This window comes from Archocentrus centrarchus, chromosome 4 (genome assembly GCF_007364275.1).
Source record: "Archocentrus centrarchus isolate MPI-CPG fArcCen1 chromosome 4, fArcCen1, whole genome shotgun sequence".
NCBI lineage: Eukaryota > Metazoa > Chordata > Actinopteri > Cichliformes > Cichlidae > Archocentrus > Archocentrus centrarchus.
Window position 1 is genome coordinate 27,841,900 of NC_044349.1, and position 27,196 is coordinate 27,869,095.

Here is a 27,196-nt window from a genome sequence, read left to right on the forward strand (position 1 = left end):
ATAGCATATATTTAGGTCATATTATAAATGCCTGTTTGATTACTTCTGATTTCTTCTGTCTGCTTTTCGTTACATTTAATTTGAAGAATTAATTTAAGTTACAGACAGTCACAGATTATACTATCCCACATGTATCCCACAGATACGCTGTTTTTTTTAAATGAGCCACTTTGAAGGAAAAAAAACAACAACCATCAGCAAGGTTTCATGACAGTGACTCATGCAGTACCAGCCCGGCCACATTCCTAAAGAAGAGAATAAAATTCATGAGCTGTTGAGAGTCGTCATGCTGTGGTGTAAAAATGCTCAACCGGACTAGTTTGACAAGCCAGACTGTGTCTTACCCAATCTCACTCCTCCTTGAAACCATTTCCAGTGCGCATGGGGAGCAGATTGTTCCCGATCAGAGGTGAAGCAGGCAGCAAGTTGGCTCAGTGAATACAAGGCTTAAACGTTTTTATTAATTTGTGTTTTCACCGGACATGAGATGAGAGGCTGAAGAGAACTGTTTCACTTCATAAAGGAGGTTTCTGTTGTTTCTGTAAATATTAAAACGCGCAATGGATCAGGTATGTCCTATACACTTTAATCACATTTTTATAATGATTTGATAATATGTTATTGATATGTTTAACGTTGTGTTAGCAAACACAACTGCTTTTGTCAGTATTTTTTCAAATGTTAGCTCACATAAACATTCTGTAAAGTGGGACTGAGTTCAGGGCATGTGTGTTGAAAACTGTCTTGAATTATACTGATCACCAAATATCACCAAAAATCAAGGGTGTAGAAAGAATAATAGAAATGTTACTGCTGAACACTGTAACATTTTAAATTTTTACCTTATATGGTAAAACATGAGAAGAGCAGAACTACACTCCCTTCGGTGAAGATATTTACTTTATTCGGGTACTGTATTGAGGCTATTGTACTGTGTGATACTTTCATCAGGAGGAACCAATGGACTTTAAGACCCTGAGGGCCAAGTTCCAACAAGAAGATTTCATATCGAAGCCACCCAAGACAAAACCTTTTATCCCAGAGAAACCAAAGGTGGCCTCTCCTCCCCAGAGCCCCACCTATCATCACCTCCCTTCAGGCGCGCGCCCCTCCCTGCTCAGCACCATCAATGAGAACTTGGAAAGAAAGACACTGTTTGCACCAAGAGTGGTCTTCACAGATGCTAAGAAGGAGAGCAAAACGCCTCTCATCTCCATGAACGCTAAGGGAAAAAACAAAAGTGAAGGGAAACTGAAAGGTGGAAAGGACAAAACATCAAAAGGAAGCAGGGATAATCCTGAAGGTTCCATGGATCAAAAGAAAGCAAAGCACAAGCATAAGTACAAGGTGCTTCCTTTGGAGAGTACACCAGAGCTGGTGCCAGCCACACCTCCACCTAAAGTCACAACAGAAAAAAAGAAGGGGTTGAATATTGTCAAAAAGCCGAAAAGAGGTTCGGCGTTGATCTCAGATGATCCGATTCTGGATGCCCCGAGCTCAGATGTTCCTGGACCAGCTCCACTCATCCCTATGCCTTCCGAATTGAGTAGCGGAGCACTATGTAATTCAACACCAGAATCCCTTCTACTAGACAACCCCACCATACCTGACGACAGTAATGATGTAGAAATTAGCCCACCCTCTACTATTCTTGAATCTTTTGCCTTCAACCCACCTCCTCCTCTCATACCTCATGACCCAGCACCTGAAATCCCAAACCCGAACAGTGAAACCCCACCTGAGATAGAAAATCCTGCTTTGCCTGTTTCCACACTGGCCAGCCAAGACGAAATTATTCCGAATCCACTCATTCCCTCTTCACCCTCTCCACTGGACTGTACCCTCTCTACTTCTCCTTCAGTGGTTTCTACTCCATCTCCAGCACCTTCTGAGCCTGAGATTACAGCTGAGACTGGTAAAGATGCTGTTTATATACCTGCTGAGAAGAAGCTTCCTTCTTCAGCCATAAACCCTCCATCCATTCCACCATCTCCCAAAGTAGAGCGTCCAATCTCAGCGCTCTCTGCCCTGGAGAGGGCAGAGGATATGAATCATGGAAAGAGAACACCTCCTGGTGACCAGAGAATTTTAAAGGCTCTCCAGAATGCACGCAATAAGACCAGCAGGTAAAGAACACAAACAGCAGGAACTCTCATAGTTTTATTCCAGAAATGTTTGTGTGTGCTGTTCAGTCAGTGATAACTTGTAATTCCTTATCTCCTGTCAGCCCCCTGACAAACGTCACCCAATCCTACTCCGTTACCCCTCCACCTGAGGAACCGTCCCCTTCTCAGAGCTCCACTGTCAGTCTCCCAGAACTCCCACCCATTGATTATGAAGATCGAACAGACAATGCCCTCCCATCGAAAACGGCACACATTAACGGGCTTGACCCCCGTAAGTCCCAATTACCATAACCGCACTAAAACTCCTCTCCTCTCTTCTCTGCCTCTCGCTTTTTTTTGTGGATTTACTTCACCTCATAAAAAGAATTTATCTCATCATCATGACTTCAGGTATATGCTGTAGGGCTTCAGAACCCACTTTGTTAGCTTAGGGTTCCAGCTGCAGAAAATACCTGGTGTGGTTTGTGCCACAAGATTGCCTCAGGTGGTGACATTCCTCTTTTGTGCCAGGAACAGCTCAGCAGCAGGCAGGGCAGAGGTGTCGAGGTATGTTAGGTATGTGAGCGGTGCAATGACAAACAGTCTCATGTCTGTTAAGCACAGCAGAGACAGAGCAGGAAGTCTGTTGCTGTGCTTAATTTACGTTACAATTTTTAAATTGTGCACACGGGTTTTTATGCAGATATCAGCTTTTGTCAACCTTAATTACACTTAATTACAGATAAGCACCTCTGACATCCTACGATTTTTTAAAATCTTTTATTCTGCAACAGGAAACAGCACATTTTTAAAAGGCAAGGCAAGTTTGTAGAGGTATATTTTGTCTTGTAATTAAAGTAGTAAAGTTGAATTACACTGCACTTTTTTTTTTTAAAGCCAATCATTTGTTTTTTCTTGTAATTGCATTATCTCTGCTCTGCAGAGTTATACCACAACGACTTCCACAGTTTATTTGACTGGTTTGGTTTCCTTACATGTGCAAATCTTACCCTCTCTTGCCTTCTCTCCCTTTCGCTTTCGGAAACTTCTTTTTTAGCTGTAGTTTCAATGTTAAATTTTGTTTTGCTTTAAATGTGAGATTGACGTTGTATGTCTGAATAACCACCTATAGTCATATACATATGTAATGTCGTTCCTTGCAGGACAACCTGCTCCACTTTTGAACAATATCACTGAGGGATGTGACACTGCCCCAGAGCTGCACGTGGTTCCCCCTCCTCCACCCAAGACGATCATTTCAGACACCAGGCCTCAGAATTCTTCTGTAGCAGAGCCTGCCATCCACATGGGGGAATTCAGTCCCCCACCTGTTGTGGAATTTAATGGTGTGGTCACCACTGTTAGACTCACAATTTAGAGAAAAACTAAACTTAAATTGCCCGTTATGTAGTATTGTTTTATAACCTTTTGTCTCTCATCTGCAGAAATCCCTGCTCCACCTGAATTTTCAGAAACCTACACCCCTTATATTGAAGAGGTTGACATACCTGACAATGTGGCTTCAGATGGTCATTTTCCAGAGCTGCCGGCATCAGAGTTAGAGTATGAGAAGTACGCAGGTCCAGATGTTCCAGATGGTCAGGACCTGCCAAAGGGATACAGTAACGGGATAACTGTTCCACAAACTGAGATCCACACAGAGTCACCGGGTGGAAACACATCCCAAATGAATCCACCGCCAGCATCATCCCTCACTGTCGGCCACGACTTACCAGCAGCGTCAGAGTAAGACATGCAAATTGAATCTATTTTTGTCGAATGATGTTCAAATGGCTTTTGAGAAGTTGGTGTTCATTGGTGTTTGTCACACGCAGGCCCCACACAGATGACGATGTGTATCAGGACGCAGAAAATGTGTATGAGTATGTCGCCACACCTGAAGGTGGCAAAAAAGGCGTAAAGACTAAAGTCAAGAAACGCAAAGGACAACCAAAGAGTAAGAGCCTGGACCAGATTGGAAATCCAAATTGTTCCTCTCATCATCCACCTTGTATCATTTAAGCTTGTATGTAACTGTGCCTTTTTTTTTTTTTTTTCTACCACAGATCCATATGTTGAGTCAACACCGGAGACGGTAAGCTGCAGGGTAAAATTTTAAAATCAAGAGCTTATTTTTCTCCATGACAAATGATTACTCCTCTACTGGAGGTTTTTTTTGTTTTAATGTAAAGTGAATTAAACCGCATTCTTTGTTCTTACTCACAGGTTCAAGAGAAAACCAAGTCGGGCAGGTTCAGCAAGTAAGGACTTCTGTTTTTTTCACGTATTTCAGTTATCCCCTCAGGAGTTAGTGATAACAGTTTGATTTGCTTTTGTTTTTTTTGCTCATAATCTCCTCGGCTATTTAAACGTGCCACCAGGAGTCCTTTTTAAACTGGGTGATGCACTTCACTGTCTCTTCCTCAGGTCTGAGAAGAAAGCAGCTGCAGAGGGGCCGGATGAGAAAGAGCTGAAAAAGAAAGAGAAGCAGCGCCTGGAAAAGGAGAAGAAGGAGCTAAAGGAGAAACAAGAACGGGAAAGGAAAGAGCAAAAAGAGAGGGAAAAGAAGGAGAACGAGCTGAGGAAGAAATTCAAAGTAAGTGTGTATGGAAGGCTGAGAAATGTCGGAGGAGGGTGGGGTATAAGTTCAGGCATACAAACCTGTCAGGATTCATTCCTTGCAGTGGAAAAGTTGAAGTGAGCAACATGTGCAAGCTCAAGCAGAATACGAGTAAACATTAGTTTTATTGTCGGTCGTATTTCTGACAGAAAACCCGTGGACCATGCTTTAGTCCTGCATATTATTCTGCCATATTAGCGTCCTAAAAATGTTCTCATTAATGTCCATGTTGTTAACTTGGAGTGATTGTGTTCCTATGGAATATTCAAAAGCACCCCAATAATGTTTTTATGCTCATTTAAACTGTAAGTTTGTGTCCCTTCAGGATACTCTTTCATTATTGAATGAGAGAGAGAACAGGGAAAGGACATTAAAATAATCAATCAGTCAGATGATGAACTTCAAGTAAATCATCAACAGTGTTAGTTACAGTTGCTATGGGGAAGGGCTGCTGTGTAACTGGCAGTGAAATCTGTATAAAATGTCGCTCAGCAGACGCCTTGAGAAACAGCTTATAAGATCAAAACCACAGCTTGTACCGATGTGGTTTAAAAACTATGAGCGCCCCGAGAAGTTGCTCTACAGATCTGTGGGGTTTTTTTTTTTTTTTGTGTGTGTGTGTTCGTAGTGCAAAAATATGATGACAGGAGAGAGACAGAGAAAGAGGTTGTTTCTGGTTTTCTCCAAAAAGCCTCAATCACATTGTAATGGATCTCTATGGGACAGTTAGTTGGCGCTGCTGTCACTCAGATACTTCCTGATCAAAGAGTGTAAACATGCCGGTTTTGAGCAACATGCCTTCTGAAAGAAAACACATTTTCCTGCTGTTGAGGAACAAAATTATACCTCTAGATTGAAAACTGTGATTTTATTCTCCTACTCCTCACTGTTAATAAGTCCTCTATTGTCCTGAGCATTCTGAATATTAAAAAGAGGAGTAATAGCATGCACTGACAACACACTAGAAGCGTATATGGCCACAGTGTATAAAATCAAGCACCCAGGCATGCAGACTGCTTCTACAAACATTTGTGAAAGGATGGGTCGCTCTCAGGAGCTCAGTGAATTCCAGCGTAGTACTGTGATAGGATGATACCTGTGCAACAAGTCCAGTTGTGAAATCTCCACACAACTGTTAGTGGTATTATAACAAAGTGGAAGTGACTGGGAACCACAGCAACTGCAAAGTGTAAAGTTTGGTGGAGGGGGGATTATGGTGTGGGGCTGTTTCTCAGGAGTTGGGCTCGGCCCCTTAGTCCCAATGACAGGAACTCTTAATGCTTTAGCATACCAAGACATTTTTGGACAATTTCCTGCTCCCAACTTTGAGACAAGGATGAGTGAGTTTGGTGTGGAAGAACTTGACTGGCCTGCACAGAGTCCTGACCTCAACCCGACTGAACACCTTCGGGATGAAATAGAGTGGAGACTGTGAGCCAGGCCTTCTTGTCCTACATCAGTGTGTGACCTCATAAATGTTCTTCTGGCACAATCGTCAAAAATTCCCGTAAACACACTCCTAAACTTTGTGGAAAGCCTTCCCAGAAGAGTTGAAGATATAGCTGCAAAGGGTGGGCCGACATCACGTTAAACCCTATGGATTAAGAATTGGATATCACTCAAGTTCTCTTGTAGCATTGTTTTAAAAAGTTCTACATGAATACTGTTTATTATAGTTATCCTGTGTGCCAGTGTAGGGCTATGCAGTGTTAACCTGTCACTGTGTTTGTTAGATCACAGGGCAGGAGGATGCGCTGTACCAGGCAAAAGTAGTTGTAACCGCAAAGGGACGTAAGACTGATCTCCCCGTCAAGATGGGAGACACCATCAGCATTATCCGAACAGGAAACTGTCCCAAAGGGAAGTGGCTGGCCAGGGATAGCAGCAACAACTGTGAGTTAAAAGCAAAATAAAACATCTATTCTAGTTAGCAATGTGCTCATCTCAGGGATAAAATCATGTAAGTGCTTTAATCTGTGATGACACCATCGATGACGCTGTGAGTGTTTTTCAGATGGGTATGTTTCAGTTGATCATGTGGAGCTGGACATTAAGGAGATGTTAGAGCTGGGAAAGAAAACTCTCCCCAGCTCAAACAGTAACCTCACCAAACCAAGTCATAACCGCACGAGTTCGCAGTAAGAATTTTATACATTAACAAGCTAGCGTGTGCAACCTTTTACCACCGTTAGTACTGTGGGGTTAAAAGCATTCCTTCTTTCTTTTTTTTTTTCAGAGCCTCAAACCATTATCAGCAAACAGAAGACAGTTGTAAGTGTTTCCTGTTGTCACTCAAAATTACAGAATACACTGAAATTATTCAGCAGCAGTTTAATATTTTTGATGTGGACATGCTCAGTCACAGACGACAGCGAGGAGTGGACTTGTGACGACGATCCTCTCTCTAGTCCTGATGCTTCAAATCCGGAGGCCCCACTGTGAGTAAATGTAACCTTATGCTGAATTTTGCTTTTTTTGCTGTTTATTTATATTGAGGCTAACAGCTGCAGTGATCAATTTGTTTTGTTTTTTTTGGTACTCTTTTCTCTGTAGAGGTCACACCCGGACATTCTCCATGCCTGATATGGGTAAGTCATCCCATCTTCGGCAGCACCATTCCAACTCCGTTTTTCCCTAGCCAACTTTTGTATAAAACCTATTTGGGAAGCTTTTTAATTGTTCTCTGGAAAAATATATTCAACAAAGTATAAGAGCTTTTTGAATCACTTACTTAAGAGTCACCTGGCACTGACGGAGACACTTGCTTTTGTCATGTTTATTTCCTCTTTCTTGTTATCGTGATGGGGTTTAGCACACACACAGTAAACAAAGATACTACAAACATGATTTTTTGCACCAGATAAGTTGTTTCAGGAAAACAGAATCAGAGATAGGCCTATAAGAGTTTGCGACACACCTCTGTCATTGGGAAGCCACTAGCATATGAGTGTGTGGTGTCCTTGGTTTCAAAATACTCAAAAGGTTTCAAAACAAGAGTCCATAAATAAGTGCTTGAGGTTATGGAGGCTATGTCCAGTTCATCTTCTTTTCTACAGTGAACGTCAGAAGTGCTTCTCGTAGCTACACTGGACTAAATTAACTGATGTTCTGGGTGGTTTATCCAGTTGCTGTCCAATTATACTGTGTTCAAATCTACTGAAATCACAGGACTTTACACTTCTGAATGTCTTTTATAAACTATGGACTTTCTATTACTGCATACGTTATTTCCCTGCAGTGTGACTCATTAGACAAGCAGGTTTTTAAATGGGAAACAGGTTTTAAACTAGTGAAATATGTATTAGCTGGTAACAGGAAATTGTGTAACCATGGTACAATAACTTGGATATACTTATCGGACTCTCGTGTCTTTTGTTCCTTAGGAAACAAAGACCTTAACATAAACCACCAGCACAGTCGCAGTGACATGGTTGCCAACAGCTCCCATAACCAGTGAGTTCACCTGCTTCATTCTAACACAAACACACACACACACACACACACACACACACACACACACACACACACACACACACACACGCACAGGCACACACTCATACAATTCCTTTTATTTCTGCTTCTTTTAGAGCAATTCAGAATTTGGCAAATTTTTTCGATTCACAAAAATCTGTGGAGTCAGCTGCAAGGTAGGGGCGCACACACACACACACACACACACACACACACACACACAAAGCTTGTTTTAAAAATGTAATTATTTCTTCTTCTTTTTAACAGTACCACTAAACCAGCGACGAGTAAGTAATGCCTGAAAAAAATCACCATTAAAAAGTGGCTAATGTATCTGATTAACACATTTTTCTAACCCTAATGCTAATCCATGTTCAGGTTACACTGCAGGTGTGCTGGAAGAAGCAACTCACATGTAAGTGGACAAAGAACAATACACACACTCACAGAAACACACATACCTGAGCCCAGGAAGGGTTTTAATGTTTGCTTGTCTTTTTTTTTTTCTTTCTTTTTTTTCAACAGCCCGAATAAAACACAGACAAGTAAGTGATGTTTTGCTTTTAAACCCACATTTTATTAATGTTTAATAACCTGATTTTTAAACCATGATATCGATACACTTTCAGGTTACACTGCAGATCCTGTGAATGTGGCACAAGAAGCGAATCACACGTAAGTAGTGAAAGAATAACACACAAAAAATGTCAAACATGTTGTCCGACCTGTACACAGACAGGTTCACTTCCGTTTTGCGTGGAACGTGTTAATAAGCATGAAAAGAGTAAATGTCTCTTTTTTTTCTGTTTGAGAGAAAGTCATATGAGCTATAACTCCGCCCCTTTGCTACCAGGAACTTTAGTCTAGCTTGTCTGGTAGAACAATGAGCTGGTGATTCCTCCCAAGGACCTCACTCCTCTATGCTTAGGCAGTATTAACATAATCAGCTGCTGAGTGAAGCATGAAGGGGGGCATAGAGGAAAGAGTGAATTGTTTTCATGTTTTTTTTTTCTCCACAGATCTCAGACCAGTTCAACAGAGGACACAGATTTTGCTCCCAATAAGCTCATTTTGCCTCCTCCTGACATGTACGCTGATAGAGTGGTGGTGGAGTGACCATCATACGACAAGGCAAGGATGAACCACTTGGACACTTCACTGTCCATCACTGTGCACATGCCATGATGACACGATATTTTTCTGTCTTAACAGCCAAACAGAAACTGACCCAGGTGGGACAGGACTTGTCTGCAGCATTATTCTTCACACTCTGATCTCAATTACAAGTCTGTGACAGCACCTACATCTGCTGGACTATGACCTTCTTTACCCAGTGACTGCATTCATGGATGGGAATTATGTTTTACAACAGTGGGCATTATATCATCTCGGGAAACTGAAATCTTTCCTCTGCTCTATCAAACATTGCAAAGTGAAACCAGCGTGGGACAGTTTGCTTACTTTAAGTGATCACGGGGAACGGCTGCGCCCAGGAATGACAGACAGACAGGATTTCTGGAGGATGCCGATCTTGGCGGCTCTTGTAGGGAAAATTAAATGCTTTGTGTGAAAACACCAGAATGGAAAATATGTTTAAAGTGGTGGAAATAAGGAACGGACAGCAGAATGGAAACAGCAGTTTTTTCTTATCAGATGGCGAAAGACTTAAGAGGAATATTGGGTGAAGCTTCCAATTTTTCTTTTTTTTTAGATGTAATCATTAGTAACAATTAGCCAGCTCGTAATGCGACCTAATACCATTAATGTTCCCGGTCTGTGTGTATCTGCAGTACTCAGACTAACCTTCAGGACCACTTTCAATATTTAACTAATTTTGACCAGTTTCTTTAATTGTATTTGTTTTTTGTATATATATTTTTTAATTTGTCATTTTTACACACATTATTTTTTCAGTGCCAATTGTGGAATGTGGAAGGGATTATGTAACTACTCATGTTACAATACATATGGCCTTTGAGTTTGTTTGTTTGGTTTTTTGCACATAATTTAATAGATATAAACTGTTCAGAATTCTGCTAGTGGAATTTGCTCTGTATTGTCATCCATAAACTAAATTTTCTTTTTATAAAGCTTTTACATGCCTCTGACACTAATATTTCCCTGTAAACACATGAATAATAAGTATGATAGAGAAATGAAATAATGCAGTGATTACTGAGGTCATTTGCAACAGAAATAAGTAGCGGGTGTGATTTTGTGTGACTGTGTAATATCTCTTAATTTGACAAAAAAAAACAAATGTCAAGACAGCAATACACATTTTTCAATGTTTATTTTTCAATAAATATTCATTAAAGTGCAAATCATAACAGCAATATCATGCAGTGCGTAACAAGAGAAATCCAAACTCCAGTCAGACAGAGACGAGGAGAGACCGTTTAAACACGCACGCATACGCACATAAGCAGAATCACACAATCACAACAACCGGCGTGCACCCGCATAGCTAACACACAAACGCACACACACACACACTGGGGTATTTAGGGTTACACTAATCATAAGAACCCCACTACAGTTTTGCTGTGGAAAATACTCACTTTGGTACAACATGTGAAGTTTGTATTTAATTAGGCCCTTTGGCGTGGCTTCTGGCTCTAAACACAAATGAAGAGTTACATGACTGTCATACCACTGGTAGTTGCATACAGTTGTGATCTTAGAGTACACCTGACAGTAAGCACTGGTTATGTCAGAGGAGTTTTTAAATCTCACCCATGACTTCTGCTGGATAGTGGTGCAAATTTTCTTTAGTGTTTTTTTTTTACAAGCATCCAAACTAGGAATGAAAGCATAAAGGCCCACATATGATATTGATGTGACTGCACAAGACAGAAGACAAATCATTTAAGACAGCAATAGTGTAAGATTAATAACTGACAAAGGGCGTGGACTTGTGTTTACAAAGGTGTGTGTGTGTGTGTGTGTGTGTGTGTGTGTGGAGCTGCACGTTGCAGCAGGGAACGCAATTTCTCCCTGACATCAAAGAATAATGAGCTTACAGAGAACACGTAAATAAAGGGTTTCAGCAGAGCAGAATGTGGCTTTCACTGTTTCAACCACAAGTCTTCACAGTGCTCCAAAAATCCACAGATGACCAAAGTGATCGTGAACCACCACTAGGAGCTAGAATTTCAGTCCACATCAACTGCAGGTCCAACAGAGCACCTCGATAACCAAATTAATTTAATTAAGCAGTCAAAGACAGATGTGCGTAAACCTTGAGCAGTGCCAAATTTGAATATGCAAATGAGAGATTCTGAAATAAATAAAAAAAAATTTTCACAGCATTCCTCACAGGAACTCTTAAAGCTGGGGTAGGCAATGTGTTTTTTTTTTTTTTTGGCTTCACTGGATTACTAAATCCATAATAACCTTTCAGCACATTGTAATTCAAGTGGTCTGAGAGGGAATTAGACTCGTGCACCTCCTCTCTGGTGTTTTCAGCTCATGATGGGAGACGTCACAGATTAGGTGAGTGGTATAAACAGCAAAAACAAACAAAAAAAAAAATTTTAGCACAAAGGAAAACTGTGCATTTGTCTGTACTCATCCCGCAGGGCTGACAAAGTGCAGAACCAGAGCTCTCTATTTTCAGGTTATAACATTTTTTTAAAGATTTCTGCAGCTTGAATATTTTTCCCAGTGGGACCTTTATTCATGTTCCGTTCTTTCAGTTATTTACAGTGTTTTACTGTACTTATTCATATCAGTGTGTATTTCTCAATGGCATATTTACACTTCTGCAAATATTTGTGACAGCAGTCTGCAGAAAGGTAATTGCCATCCCACTGACTTCTTTGTCTTACTGCAAACTGGAGAAAGGCAACAGTCTCGCATTCCCCTTCAAAACAACAGAGTTTTAAAACCAGAAGAACACAGTAATATCAGCAGCACCAGCTATCACTTTACATTCAGTCTTAAAGGAGGGCTGAGAAAAGATGTCTGACTATAACAATATGCAACATCACTGACAGAACAGTTCAGAACGGTGCAGAACAGTTCAGAACGGTGCAGAACAGTTCAGAACAGTGCAGAACAGTTCAGAACAGTTCAGAACGGTGGTGTGCACCAATACCAACCAGGAACAACAGTTACAGTAAAAGTTTGTGGTGCAGTAAATATGCAAACTGTCAGCGTCAGCAGACGAGTTTTCCGGTGCAGACTGAAATGAAATAAACAAAAGCTCAGACAGCTGCAATACACCAACATCACGGTTTGACTCGCCACTCGCTTTTCTGATTCCGTCACCTCTCTGACATCCCAGGCATTACAGTTATACTAAAGATCCTTTCAGCACACCAGTGTTAAGTCAGTGGAAATACATAACAAGTAACACACTTACTTGAGCTCACGAACACACACTCCATACAAATATGCACCTAATTAATGTGTTGCATTGTTTAAGGCAACTGTAGAAAAGTTTATGTGGCTTATACACTTGTGCAACAGATGCACACCATCTCACATCGTCCTTTATTGCCCCTTTGACGTCATTCAGTTTTGAAAGTCACTGGCTTATTGAAGTAATTTAACAAATTAAAAAAAACAAAACAAAAAAAAAACTGGCCACACTGGACAATAAAAATAATTTTCAGACCTCACATTCAAGTATTTGTCTCCAACTTCTAAGGAGTATCTGCCTTATTTTCACAACTTAAAGGGTTAATATGATAGTTAAAAAACAAAAACACCTGTCTTTATTCAGCTTACTGCATATGTGACTGTCATCTTAATGTAAGGCCTGCTTGCTTTTTATATTTATATTCTGTGCATTCATGGGAAGGAAGCTCTGACAAGCGCTTCCATAGGGACGCACATATTTATGGGTCTGTGTGTGTTGCATATTTGTGGATGATATATAAAATGCTGCTTGTGATTGTATGCTTTGAAGTGTATCGCAGTTGTAAAAACTCTCATAAGATGGTTTGCATCTGTCTTCAAATCCAATGCAACACATACTCAGAGTCATCCAGAGCACCATCCCGCTGTCTCATGAGGTTCATTAGTCATCTACAATCAATTCAAAATCAGGTAAAAATATGTTGAAGTAGTATTTAGATTAAAAAAAACTATAATACCTAAAAAAAAAAAAACAATCTCTCAAAAATAAATATGGGTCTGACAGCTAAATAATAATCTTAATGATGTATAAAGTCTTTCATTTGGTATATCTCTGTCAAACGTTTCAGCTACATGATTGTAATATAAATACAAGGATAACAAAAGCTTCTTTACAAACCATATAATAAAAAACCTGAAACAGAATTTTACATTTTATGTTCCTCCCTCTGATGCCAATTTGATGTCGAGTTTAATGACAGTGCCCCACTAAGGACATAAGACAAGATGCAAAACTGACTTTTGATCAATGTGTCTTGGGTGAACTCGGCCAGAGGTCCCACCATTAAGCAGTACAGTCTGTGAAGGAAATTCAGCAACTGATAATCAGCTGAAGGTATTTGAGGGAGGAGTGACAGTGAACTTGACCGTTGCTGAATCTGATGCGACTGTGAGCTGTGGCCACTCACTCCTCACTTTACAGGCTTCCACTAGTTCATCGATTCCCCACAGCCATAGCCCGATGTGTCAAACACCACTACTTTGACCCAGTGACTGTCAAAACAAGAAACAATAAGCTTGACTTTTTTCCTCCCTCATTAATCTCTCTCTTCATCTGAGGTAAACACCACACCTGCCTTGTCGTTCACAGTTCCAATTGCGCCCCCAATCCAATATAACAGAACAAATGGAGAAGAGACAGAAAGAAGAAGTCACTCCAAAATCTACACTCCCTACATCCCAGATCCCAGATCAAAAACCCCACTGACATCCAGGTTACAGCAAGCTAGGGAGGTCAGCAGGCCTCAGCGTGCTAGTGTAGTGATCAAACTGGCACACATTTCAAAGAAGTCCATGGTGTGTGAACCCTGACGTGGGGTGAGTAGATGAGAGCTACCAGACAGGGATCCGGGGAGAGAGGAGCTGAGCTGGGGCAGATCAATCGCTGGACTTGCAGAGTCAATGCTCAATCTGGGTCTATGGAGACCGGCTGTGGAGCCTGACCTCTGAGGAGTGGATGACCCTGATTTAAAGCCCACTGCCTCGATGATGTCATCTAGAAGCACAGTAACAGCAAGTTTTAGCAGAATCATTTATGAAGTAACCTGTTGTACAATGCTTAGATAATAAAATAAATAATGGAAATGGAAATGATCAACCTAGAGAGAGCAGAATTCAAAGACACCCCAAACAACAAAGCGAAAAAAATCATGCAGTAGGCTAGTCCATGTTGCCAAAATTTTAGAAATCAGAAAGCCTTTATTGTCATCAAACACAGGTGCTTGATGAAATTGTGACAGCTGCCGCTTGTCAGTACTTTACAGCAAGTAGAAAGATAAATACGAGAATAAGTATTTAAATAAAAATGAATAAATCCGAGTACATGTAGCACAAAACTATATGTGTGTGTATGTGGAAGTGTGTGTGAATGGTTGAATGTGTGTAAGTACAAGTGTATAAGTACTGCAGCAACTCAAAAATGGTACTCAGTAGTCTGTATGGCCCTCATGTCCTTGTATGCATGCCTGACAACGTTGGAGGATACTCCTAATGAGATGACGGATGGTGCCCTGGGGGATCTCCTCCCAGTTCTGGACAAGGGAATCACTGAGCTCCTAGACAATGTGACGTGCAACCTGGCGGTGTCGAACAGAACAAAACATAATGTCCCAGAAGCGTTCTACTAGATTTAGGTCAGGTGAGCGTGGGGGCCAGTCAGTGGTATCAGTTCCTTCATCCTCCAGAAACATACTCTCACCACATGAGGCCGGGCATTGTCTTGCACCAGGAGGAACCCAGGACCCACTGCACAGGGTAGGGTCTGGCAGTGGGTCCAAGGATGTCATCCTAATGGCAGTAAGGGCTAGTAAGATCTAGCCTGCAGAGGTCTGTGCATCCCTCCATGGATATGCCTCCCCAGACCCACCACCAAACTGGTCATGCTGAACAATGTTACAGGCAGCATGTTCTCCATGGCTTCTCCAGACCCCATGTGCTCAGAGTGAACCGGCTCTCATCTGTGAAAAGCACAGGGTGACAGTGGTGGATCTGCCAATTCTGGTATTCTATGGCAAATGCCAACTGGGGTCCACAGTGCCAGGCAGTGAGCACTGAGCCTGCTAGAAGACGCTGGGGCCTCAGGTCACCCTCATGAGGTCTGTTTCTGATTTTCTGTGCAGATTCTCAATCATCCAGTTGATGATAGTCTCAAGAGCTTGAAAAAAAGTGACTGGACTTCTGTCAATTTCTTCAGAACTGAAGAAGCCTCTTAGATGAAGCCTCTTCCCTTCTTATGTCACTGGCCTCCATTTCTGTTTTGGAGCTTGTCTCATTGTTGCCCCTCTAGTGCACCTGTTGCTAATTTCATTAACACCAAGGCAGCTGAAACTGATTAACAACCCCCCTGTGACACTTAACTGAGCAGATCAATATTCATGAAGTTTAATCCACTTGATGCTATACACTGATTAATAAGCATTCCTTAATGTTTTTGAGTCATGTCTGCACAGAAAGGATTCTAAAAGACAAAAGCAATACAGAAGCACCATCACACTTCAGAGCAGTCTTTCCTCAGGCTGTGAGATCACTGAACTCGTTCTCGACAATTTAACATGAAACATTTTCAATTTTCATTTAACACTCATTTCATTCAATTATTTTTACATTTTTTGTGAGTAAAATAAAGTGACTGCATCTGCAATTTTCTTATCCAGCCTCATGACATGCATTTCACACCTTTAGTCATTTCACCTTTAAAATAGCAAAATTAAGGGCAAACAAACTGAGTTTCACACTGCATTGGCATTAGTAGCTTTACACCTGCACAAAGTCTATGTATAGTTAATAATTTAAAATGTTAATATTATTTTGTTTTAAATGAGTTATGTATTAATTATGACTATACCATGAAATGTGTTTAATGTGTCACTAACCATCAATGCTCTTGAAGTCAAGGAGGTAGGATCTGTTGTCCACCTGATAGAGCTGCAGGCTCATTTTCACCAAGTTGCCTGTCACTGGATTCTTCCTTCGTACTCGCAAATGGTATGGGTTCACCACCTAACGCACGCACGCACGCACGCACGCAAATAAAAAAAGTAAAAACAAATAAGCAAGCAAAACAGACACTCTCGTTTGTGTGGGGTACTTTGTACTGTATACGCTATACAAATATATGTATAAGACACATCCCACTACCTTCCAGTCAAAGTTGAGTTGCTTCATAGCTCTGTACACCTCAGCCATGATATCATAGGGTCTGCTCTGACTCCTGATACCCAGGTGCCACTTGGCTTTCTTAACAGACAGTGGTTTAGGCCGGGTGGTGTTGAGAGCATCCAGAGGACAACGAGACTTGGGGCTGTCAGCCAAGAGTGGAGGCATCCTCTCTGGGTGCGGCTTGATTCCGGGAGGCAGCGGCATTCCCTCCTCTATAAAGGAGCCCTGCGGAGGACTAGATGCCAAATAGAATTCGCTGGCCTGGGTCATGATGCGCCTGTTATCTATGATGAGGTGATAGGCTACAGCTAGCTGATCCTGTGTGAACAGAGGCAGAATGGAAAAAAAATTAAGAGCAAGGAGACAGTTCATTTTCAACAGACCTTCATACTACTGAAACCTACAAAAGCCAAGCAACCAGTAATCAAACCCAAACACATTTCTGGAACACAAAAGTTAGTTAAAAGAGCACACATTTAGCTTAATTATAAAAACAATCTACCATATAGTTTCAGAACAAACTGAATACAAACATTGTTTCAATAAGCCTGAAAAGAGCAAGGACTTATGAGAACATAAACAACAATGCCCATGACAGCAGAACCAAGGAAAATATAATATTATTTGAGTGAATTACATAAGAACTTATATATTGTGCATGGATTCATATTCTCCTTGTTTACAGGCTTAAACACAGAAAACATGATCTATGCTAGAAGAAAATGAATGAGCACCTGTGGATCTCCACTGTAGAGGCTGGTCACAACCTCAGATTCAGTGCATTCAAATTTCTCACACACTTCCCTGACGGCTTCTTCGTCTAGGACAGTCGCGTCATATGACGGATCCTCCGGGAAAAGGTAGCCTGGTAGGTCCTGCTTAAACCATTCGTGTTCCCTATCAAAATACAATAATCAACTCAAACACTTCATCCCAAATTGAACAGCGATGTTATCAGACAAATAAGTCGTGACTTTTTATCTTACTTGAGGCTGTGCTGTCAAACACAGTAGTCTGTCTTAACAATCCAGCATAAAGTTACAGAGCTAGCAGAAGTGGACAGACAACTGAATGTTTGACATACTGAGGAAAGAAAATAAAGCTACAAAATGTGAACTGGTTCAACTCTGGATCTTTAGAAGCTGCCTTTACAACTACAATCCCGCAATCCTTTGACTTTTTCATTTGTGGCAACATTTAAAAAACTTTGGTTATAATTTTTTTAAATAGTTGTATGTGTCAAGTAACTGTAATACTATATATGAAGAGAATATAATATACATATAATAATAATCTTAAAAAGCGTTAACAGAGTAGCTAAAGGAGGCTTCTTGATTCAACACGGTGGGGTCAGTACCTGATGTCTTTGATGGTGGCTCTCTTCAAAGGATCCACTTGCAGCATCAGCATTAGCAACGAGGCCACAGAGCGGGTCAGGTACTCTGGGATGTAAAAGACACCTCCTCTGATTTTCTTAAAAAGTGTGGGAACATGCTCATCATCAAAGGGCAGAGTGCCGCACAGCAGGGCGTAGAGAATCACACCACAGCTCCAGATGTCAACCTCTGGGCCTGCATAGAGTCTAACAGAGAGATGAGAGGATGTGAGAGTTAAAAAAAAAAAAAAAGAAAGACATAAAACAATGGCAGACCTAGCAGTGGACCAGAAAAGCTTTTTTCACGAGCATTTATAGGCCAACAGTTTGCCTTGATTGATCACACACCCACAAACCCACACCCCCACACACACACACACACACACACACACACACCTACCTTCCTGAGATGACCTCTGGAGCTGCATAGTTGGGTGAGCCACAGCTCGTTCGTAGGAATTCCCCATCTGACATCATGTTTGACAGTCCTGTCAGACAATCACAAGGCAGGAGCACATTAACATCCCTCTGATCCTCTATGTTCATATTATTGCTATTAGTTCTTTGACAGCTACAGGCAGATAACCCTAACAAAGCATCTCAGTATGGAGACAAGCCCACCAATTGCCACCAGAACAGCTTCAAGATTTTTGGAACTCTTCTAAGCTGATGGAGTACCCCCAAAAGATATTCCATCACTTGGTGTTTTTATGATGGTGGTGGAGAGCATTGCCTGACACACTGGCCCTATCTCACACATATCTTCACCTGTAATGGTTATAGCATTATCAATCCATCAATTTCATCAAGTTTCTTAATTTTTTTCTTTCCATTCAAGTAAGGGTTTCAGGGGACTGAAGCCTATCTCTGTCAGTCATATCTTTGACAGGGTGTCAATCCAGCACAGAGCTAACACAAAGAGACAGCACACACTACTATGGGATCATCACATAATTACAAATTAACCTAACAATCGTGTCTTTGGGGGCAAACTCCACGCAGAAAGACCCAAATGGCACAGTATATCCTGATGAAACCAATCAGTGACCACTAATGGCCTGTAGATGGGGCACTGTAATCCTGGAAGTGACCGCTCCATCAGGACAGGAATGTTTCATCACAGGATAAAGTAATAAGGTGATCACTCAGAACATTGTATTGATTTGTACTACTGACCATTCCGTGTAAAGGAACAAAAGGGCCAGTCAAACCATGCCAGGAAAAAAGCCCCCCAGAACACAACAGATCTCCAGATTCCCTCCTTGCAGGGGTCAAGGGTTCAGGTTTTTCCCTTAATCTGTCACCTGTCTGCAGGTTAAATTGAACATGGCCCGACAGGGAGTTACACACTGTGGACACTGCTGAGACCTTTTATCCTTCCTTACTCTCCAAGACTCTAAGCTCTCAACACAAAGCTCATTTAATTGGCTGAGCCTTTCTCTGCCTCCCAGGGTCTGTGCCAAATACTAAACGTCAGACACTCTGTGTTGTGTTGACCTTCCCTTTATCTTTTATCCCTGTTCCCTTAACACTCCCTCTTCTCTGCTTGCCAGCGTTTTTCTGCTCTCAGCCAAAACACTTCTCCTGCTGTACACCCCTGCCACACACCCCTTGATTCCTTTCCTATCAGATGACACTGGGCCTCAAGGCTTCCTGCCAGACTTGATATAAAACCTTGCCGTTGCTAAGGGATGTCTCTCCACCCCACACGCCCTGCTGCGCACAAGGGCCCTCGTGTGTTTTTGAAAATATTTCTCTTTTTCATGGTCATATTGCATCAGGCATTTTGACTTAAGTCGCAAAAATTAAGGCCTTAACCAATAAGAGGCAGTCTCAAGTGAGATATTCATTATCATTTAAAATAAAGTTAAAAGGTGCATAGTTGTGATGTTACATTTTTCTACAAGTTGCCGCATGTGTTGAAGCATAACAAACTGTTAATTGGCTTTAATCACACTATGCAATTTTACTGTGTCACCGTGCTCAAACCCTTGTTATTTTGTGTTCTTTCATCATAAATCTGCAAACAATTCTATTGTCAAGCTTGCACTTTTGTCTCTCACTCCAGCTATAACCGTATTCTTACCAAAGTCTGCTATCTTGGCATTCTTGTTGGCGTCCAATAGGACATTCTCAGGTTTGAGGTCTCTGTGGACCACCATGTGCCGGTGACAGTAGTCCACGGCTGAGATAATCTGCTGGAAAAGGCGGCGCGCTTCAGTGTCCTCCACCTGAAAGACACAATATGATTGGACGTGACCGAACTGACTGATGTTCATTTCTCTGATCTACAAATGTGTAACTGGGTCAGCAGAACAGCACTTAGTTGTTGGGGTCAGTGCAAAAGAAAGCACTGACATTTTACTGTCTTATTAGATTGCTATGGAAAACCTTTGAGCATTAATTAGAAATGGGAAAAACATTTCAGACTGTGTTTCTGCACAAGTAATCAATGTAAGTGCAATATTAATTATCCCATTTATCTGTTTTAAGTGCCATTAACAACCGAAGGGAATAGCTAGATTTTTGGATGCTAAATGCAAAAAGCTAGTCATTTTATAAAGCTGGATTTTCAAAGCTTTTACACAACAAAACAACTGTCTGCTGTGGACTGAATAATGTAGCTATGAGAATTAACCTAAAGTGTACACTCTTGCATCACAAAACCAGAACTAAAATCTACACTGACCAATAGGAACTGCCATTTGATGATAGTTTTCTGTGAGCTTATCACTAAAATGGCATTCATGGTACTGTGTTTATGTCCATTTGTGTAGGTATTTGGCTATGCAGCCTACAGAGATGTGTTTGCAAGCATTTCTCCTAAAAAAAAAAAAAAAAAAAAAAACAGTATGTAGCCCAATAATGACAATGATAAGTAGAATGCTTCCTATGGACTAGCTGAAGAGTTGGCTTGAACTGGAAAGGTAGTGACTGCAGAGTTCACCATGAAGACAGAGAAGCACAAAAAAAATATCAAATATAAAAAAAAGCAGCAAGAAAAGCAAAGCCAGAGGCTGCAGTGGACAGTTTCATTGTTTTTAACACTCGTTTCATTTCACTATAACAAGGTTCTTTGTCCATTATGACTCTCCTCTCCTCGGCAGAAGCTAAGCTAAATGACCGACAATGGCACACACATGAACAAGAGTAGGAGCAGCACACAGTCCAGTTGTTTTAGACCCTGGTGGCATAAACAGCTACAACATGTTAGGCAACATGTTCTGCAAAGCTGTGTGTAAGCTAATGGGCAACCATGCATCCCCGTAAGAGTAATACTACTTACATTTTACAAGGTTACATTTTCAAATGTCAATTGAAAATTCTGAATAGTTGCAGCTCTACAAATTAACATGTAACAGTGCTGTATTTTGACATTAAATATTATCTAATGTTAATATTATAATTTTTATTTATTCTTGAATTTTACTAGAGAAGCTTTTCAGGATTCACAGTTCAAAAGAATCATTATTTATCTCATACAGAGCTTTGGTGCAGCCAAACCAGCTGTTTTCAGTGCATCCACCATTGAAATAATGTATAATATTACAATGTATAATAACAGGAAAGAAGGGTGTGCAGTATTAAATGTCCTCCTTTGAAACAGTGCATATGTTTAAGAACATAAATTCAATTAATTAAAATATAGATACCTAATCAAAATAACATTAGTTGAAAGCTTACATTTGTGAGCATTGTAATTTTAATTCCCCACTTGCCCTGTGGGTTGTGTTTGCCCTTCAAGCCTGGGTCCTCTACCAGAGGCCTGGGCGCTTGAGGGTCCTGTGCTGTATCTTAGCTGTTCCCAGGACTGTGCTTTTCTGGACATAGATCTCAGCTGTCGTTCCTGGAATCTGCTGGAGCCACTCCCCCAATTTGGGGGTCACTGCCCCGAGTATTCTGATTACCACGGGGACCACTGTTGCCTTCACCTTCCACATCTTTTCTAGCTCCTCTGTCATTCCAGAATCCATGTATGAGGCATTAAATCATAGGCTTTCTTGTAATCAATCCAAGCGGTGCACAGGTCTTACAGTCTCGAGTGACTCCTCTATCTACCAGTAGCTGGTGTTTTGCTCCTCTGGTGTTTCTGCCAATTCTTTTCTGAGCCCCGCTCATGCATTGAGCCATGTGCCTGTTTATCTTAGCTGCTATGATGCCACGTTGCTTCCATGTTGCACTCAGGCAGGTTATTGGCTGGTAGTTGGTTGGAAACGCTCCCTCCTGGGGATCCTTGGACATCAGGAGTGTCTGTCTTTCAGTCAGCCATTCTTGGTGTGTCTTATCCATTAGAAGGTGGTTCATTTGTGCTACTGGGCACTCATGGCAGCTATCATCTTTAATCGGTAGATATGAATCATGTCAGGGCCTGGTGCTGTCCAACTCTTCATATTTGAGACTCTTTCTTGCATATTTGTTACTGTGATAGTTACTGGATCAAGTTTAGCCACTGATCGTTACAGTTATGTGCTGCATCCTTCTCCCATATGCTCTTCCAGTATTGCTCTGCTTCCAGCATTGGTGTGGCTGTTCTCATATTGTTCCCCTGCCGCTGAGTACACCTTGGATGGTTCAGTGAACAACCATCTTCTATATCTGGCTTTATAGCTCTGGTGTACCTCTTAGAGCAGTTACCCAAGGCTGTGAGTCTTTGCTTGACAATTTGTTCAGATGTTGGGTGTTGAAGAATCCATAAGTCCCACATTCTCTTCATATAACCCCTTTCACTGGGGTTACACGTGTAGCAGCATTCCAGCAGTTCCCTATTCTCATCTCGTGTCCACTCATGCTGTATGCTTGTTAATCTGGGCAACATCCAAGCTGGTATGGCTTCAACTGTATATCTCTTGCTCATATTCTGAAGTAGCATGGGGGGCCCAGCCTGGGGAACCTGACCTATTATTCCAAAGATGGTAGGGTTGCCACTACACTATCCAGCAGCTATGTCTGTCTGTCAATCTAATTTTTTTTTAGGACTTTTGTGCAAGCCCACAAAAACACACCATCATCAGATTTGATTTTTGCTTGATCTATTTATTAAATATATGCAACAATTGCTTTTAAACTTCAGAACTGTTCAACCAGTCGGTCCTCTGTTTAGTCAGCTAACCATCCCACTGGATATTTTAAAGAATTTCTGATGATTCATTGACCACCGTACTCAATCAGCCAGTCTGAAACCTACCAGCAAGATAATAAAAGAATGTCATCTTACCCGTCCATTTTTGCAGATGTAATCAAACAGCTCGCCTCCTGACACATACTCCATGACCATAAAAAAATCTGTAGGTGTGCTTATAACCTGGTACCTGAAAACAAAACAACAAAAACCACAGATGTATTACAATAAACATGCATTACGTTAATTAGTCTAATTTACCTTCTTTCTTTAAAATCTGTCGTCACTTAGAAATGTCCCTTTTAAAAAAAAAAAAAAAAAAAAAAAAAAAGGTAGACTCATTTTTAATTAAAAAACATGAATTAATCAGATCTCTTGCACGTGACAGTGATTACTGGAAGCATTAATCAGAAATTACATGTTTTTAATGAAATATCTACAAAGGCATACAGCGGCCCATTTTTAGCAACCATCGGAGTACCTGAGCAAGAAAAAGATAAAGCCTCAGCTACCTCTGTCCAGTTTCTGCTTTTGGCCATATTTAAGTATGGACAATAACAGGAAGATTATGATGGGTAAAAGACAAGAGATTTAGCAGAAGAATGTATCGGCTTTTTCTTTGTGACTCTTCCTACAAAGGCAGCCTCCTGGAGCTGCTTCTTCACCGCTGACCCTGGAAATAGTATTCTGTGGGCACCAATTATTGAAGCTGCCAGTTAAGGACCTGTGAGGTGTCTGTTTCTCAAACTAGAGAATCTGATGCATTTCTTTTCTTGCTCTGTTTTGCACTAGGCCTTTCATTCCTCTTTCTATTCTGGTTTGAGGCAGTGTTTATGGTTTTGTATAGGGAGTAGTATGCACCTTTGTATGTCAGCTTCAGTTTTTGCAATTTCCCCACATGGAATAGCTTTCATTTCCAAGAACAGGATTATTCTAATGGCTTTGAGATGAAAGGTCACTTTTAAGATGTTTCAGGCATTCAACTGACCAAATTAACCGTGTCTTTAATCAGCACAGCACTTCTCTGATGTGCTGCTATATTTTGGAGAGGGTTCTTCTTATGATCAATTTCACTTTTCAAATGATAAACCTGTTCAATTAAAACACAGGAGTGATTGTTGCTATTAAAAAATCATCAGTCACTTATATTTGTCATTTATGACATTTCTATCAACTTAATATTACTGGAAATAAAAACAAATATGCTTTTCTTACAAAACCTAAGTCACAGGCAAGGGAAGCCAAACTTCTAAACCCATTTTATATACATAAACAATGCACGGCATTAGCACACAGAAACAAAAACGAGGCGAGGCTGTGATATAGGACTGTTTTCATAAAGGTCAGGCATGTTAAATTGCAGGAACAATTTCATAGTGGTGGCAAAATATACACTTTATCACAATCTATTTCATGCCTGTCAAGCTGGGTGAAGCCTAACACTGCAGGAGAGAAAAAATTGTTAAGACAACCCCACCCACCCACCCACCCAAAAAACAGTGAGAATCATGCCCAGTATGTTAGACTGCTTGTCTCAATACGTCTGTAAATAGAAGTGCACACAGACTGCTTGTGTGCCTAAAACATGTGTGCATGTGTATATTATTGTATACGTCTCTGACATCGACTTCCACAGCGTTCCAGCTTATGACCTGATAACTCACATATCTGCCATTGCTTAGAGTGTTGCAGTGGGCTAACCCTAACCCTAGCCTAAAAATATCACGAAGATTGTTGAGAGGGATGGACAGACATGGACTGACAAGGTGAAAGAGGCCAGGGAGACAGAAGGAAAGAGAAAGTAGGACAACAAGGTCATGGAAAAACCCATGAGGGGAGAAAGATTTAGAGCTGCTCCTGCATTACAGCAATATCCACCATCTTAACTGGAGATTTGTACTAACCAGAACAGATTTCTTTATCTAGGTCCAAGCTTGTGTGTGTGTGTGTGTGTGTGTTGCTTTTTGTGTGCTACCTCCTGTGAGCCTTGTGGGCATGCTCAGTAGAGTACAGCTCTAGAAAACACGTGAATAAGCAAAACATGCCACAACACACAAAGACCACAACATAGCAAAGGACCCACATTACAACAACCAATAATAAAACAGAGCTCAGTTATCTCTCTGTGAAGCCTGTCAGTCTTCACAAGAGTCTTAAAAGGATGCCTCGTCTTCCTCCACTTACAGCTTGATGATGTGTGGGTGTCTGAACAGCTTAAGATTCTGGATCTCTCGTTTGATCTTCCCCACAACATCGAGACTGCGGATCTTCTGTCTGTTCAGGATCTTCACAGCCACTTTATGGCCTGTCAACTGATGCTCGCCAACTAAAAACAACAGAATACAGGCATGAAAGAAACAGACTACACAAAGGGTTTAAAAAAAATACAACCTAATACACAAGCAGCTGGGTACAGACTAAAAGGGATAAGCTTTGATTTGGGGTCCTGTTGCACAAAAAAAGTGAATGAATTGTGTTTGTTTTATTTACCCTTTGCACTCTTTGTAACCCTTATTTTCTGGCCATGCGTTTGTTTTTGGTGTTGGAGCTATCTGCCTGCTTGAGGCTCTGAAACCAAGCTGTTATTGCAGCTGCCAAACACTACGCACACAGAGCTCAGCATCTGATAGTAACTGGGTACATGAACTGCTCCAACTAACACATAGCCAGTACCCAGAGATAAGCAACCATTATATATACACATATACAGCAAATGTTTTATTCAGTGACACGTGTAAAAGAAAACGTGATTTTTCCAAGTGGTTTGGCAATTTGAGCAAAATAATTTTCTTTGATACATATGTTCAAAAATAGCCACGATTTCAGACGTTTTAGCAACACGCAGAAAAAAAACAGGCGGGGTGGGCATGGAGTTAAAGCTCACAAGGTCACGCTGAGAGCCTGAGAACCAGCTAAGACAACCATAATAATATCGTGTTTATGTGCTTTCTAATGAAGCTTGGAGACTGTTTAGGGTTTCCCCGACTTGACAGGCACTGAACAAGCTATCACCGGCTAGCAGCGGGATAACATCAATGTTTGCAAGCTAGTCCGGTGTTAGTTGAACGTTAGGTTCCCACGGTGGGTCAAACTGCAAGCTTCATACCTTCGTCCTCTGTCGTTAGACAGGGCAGAGGAAAGCTTCCACCACTAAGTCTTCTTTACTTAACGTTGCACCATAACAATGCGAGTGCGGCTGTACATCTCTGTAGTCCTCCAGGTATTTACACCTGCCATAGCTGATAACAGTAGCTACAGAAAGGGGGCTTCGGTGAAAGAATTTGACTTTGAAGCGGCCGGATTCTCAGACCACAGTACGTTTAAATTCCAGTCTGTAGCCGCGGTTAAACCGCTTAACTACGCCAACTGCTCACTGACCACCGGCAAGTTCAGCACGGAGCGTTAAGGAGGGGGGGGGGGGGGGGGGGGGGGGGGGGGGGGGGCAAGGCGACTGCTTGACATTAACTACTCCAACTGAAAGGCACAGACGTACACACGAAGCCTGGCATGACACAGAAACATGACTTAACTCTTCACTTTGCCGAATGTCCCCACTCCGAGCGTGTCGCCGAGGATGTAATGGCCGATCTTTACCCTGCCTTCGTGTTTCTGTTGTTGCCGCTCTGCCATCTTCTCCGTTACCGACGGCTTGGCTCGCTCGGTGCGGTGGGAGTACAGCCTGCCTAGCCTGTGCTGCGTCTGGGGGGGGTGGAGGGGAGGGGCACTTAACGGCGAGTAACCACCAACTGCGAAAAACGCGCACACGCACGCGGATTATCCCTCTAAGGCGCCCTCTGCCACCTACCCTGTACGGACCAACTGAGGAGGTGTTATGTTGGGTTTTGTAGCCCAATCAAATAGCAACCCTCATGGTCTAAATACAGTAACACCTGTCTACTAGATGGTTATAAAAAGTATGTAACGTAAGCGTATATACCGTTTTTAAACCTGTCAAATATTAACTATTAATATTATAATATTAATTTTTAATAATTATTAATATCGGAACTTTATCTTTATATCAGTACACTGTTATATTTCTTTCTTCTTCTTCTTCTTTCCTTTCTTCTTGTGATTTTGTCTCCTGGGTAAATCATACATGCGCTTTGGCGCAAAAAGACAAGCGACATTATTTTTATTGTCAAGACTGCTCTGACAGACTAAAAGGTCAGCATTGGCACACTACACAACACTGATTCTCCACG

General features: G+C 41.4%; 2 protein-coding genes across 3 annotated transcripts; one reads left to right on the forward strand and one right to left on the reverse strand.

The window, feature by feature from the left end:
* Positions 1-407: 407 nt before the first annotated feature.
* LOC115778743 (verprolin) lies at positions 408-10,497 on the forward strand. 2 transcript variants are annotated; one of them, XM_030727022.1, is made up of 22 exons: positions 408-569; positions 952-2,126; positions 2,228-2,397; positions 3,269-3,451; positions 3,551-3,851; positions 3,941-4,062; positions 4,172-4,200; positions 4,332-4,366; positions 4,533-4,701; positions 6,459-6,618; positions 6,740-6,863; positions 6,962-6,996; positions 7,085-7,163; positions 7,279-7,313; positions 8,109-8,178; positions 8,313-8,372; positions 8,464-8,483; positions 8,575-8,611; positions 8,722-8,741; positions 8,826-8,871; positions 9,216-9,327; positions 9,409-10,496. In XM_030727022.1, the coding sequence occupies exons 1-21, from the start codon at positions 561-563 to the stop codon at positions 9,310-9,312; spliced, it is 2,976 nt and encodes a 991-aa protein (XP_030582882.1). In that variant the 5' UTR covers positions 408-560; the 3' UTR covers positions 9,313-9,327; positions 9,409-10,496. The 2 variants fall into 2 exon arrangements, with proteins under 2 accessions (XP_030582882.1, XP_030582883.1); XM_030727023.1 differs by lacking the exon at positions 8,313-8,372 and having other exon boundaries at positions 9,409-10,497.
* prkaa2 (protein kinase, AMP-activated, alpha 2 catalytic subunit) lies at positions 10,473-26,764 on the reverse strand. Its single transcript, XM_030727024.1, has 10 exons — positions 26,522-26,764; positions 25,176-25,317; positions 23,088-23,181; positions 19,959-20,103; positions 18,273-18,360; positions 17,855-18,079; positions 17,232-17,394; positions 16,477-16,815; positions 16,212-16,338; positions 10,473-14,335 (listed from the first exon to the last, which is right to left on the reverse strand). The coding sequence occupies exons 1-10, from the start codon at positions 26,619-26,621 to the stop codon at positions 14,085-14,087; spliced, it is 1,674 nt and encodes a 557-aa protein (XP_030582884.1). The 5' UTR covers positions 26,622-26,764; the 3' UTR covers positions 10,473-14,084.
* Positions 26,765-27,196: the final 432 nt, after the last annotated feature.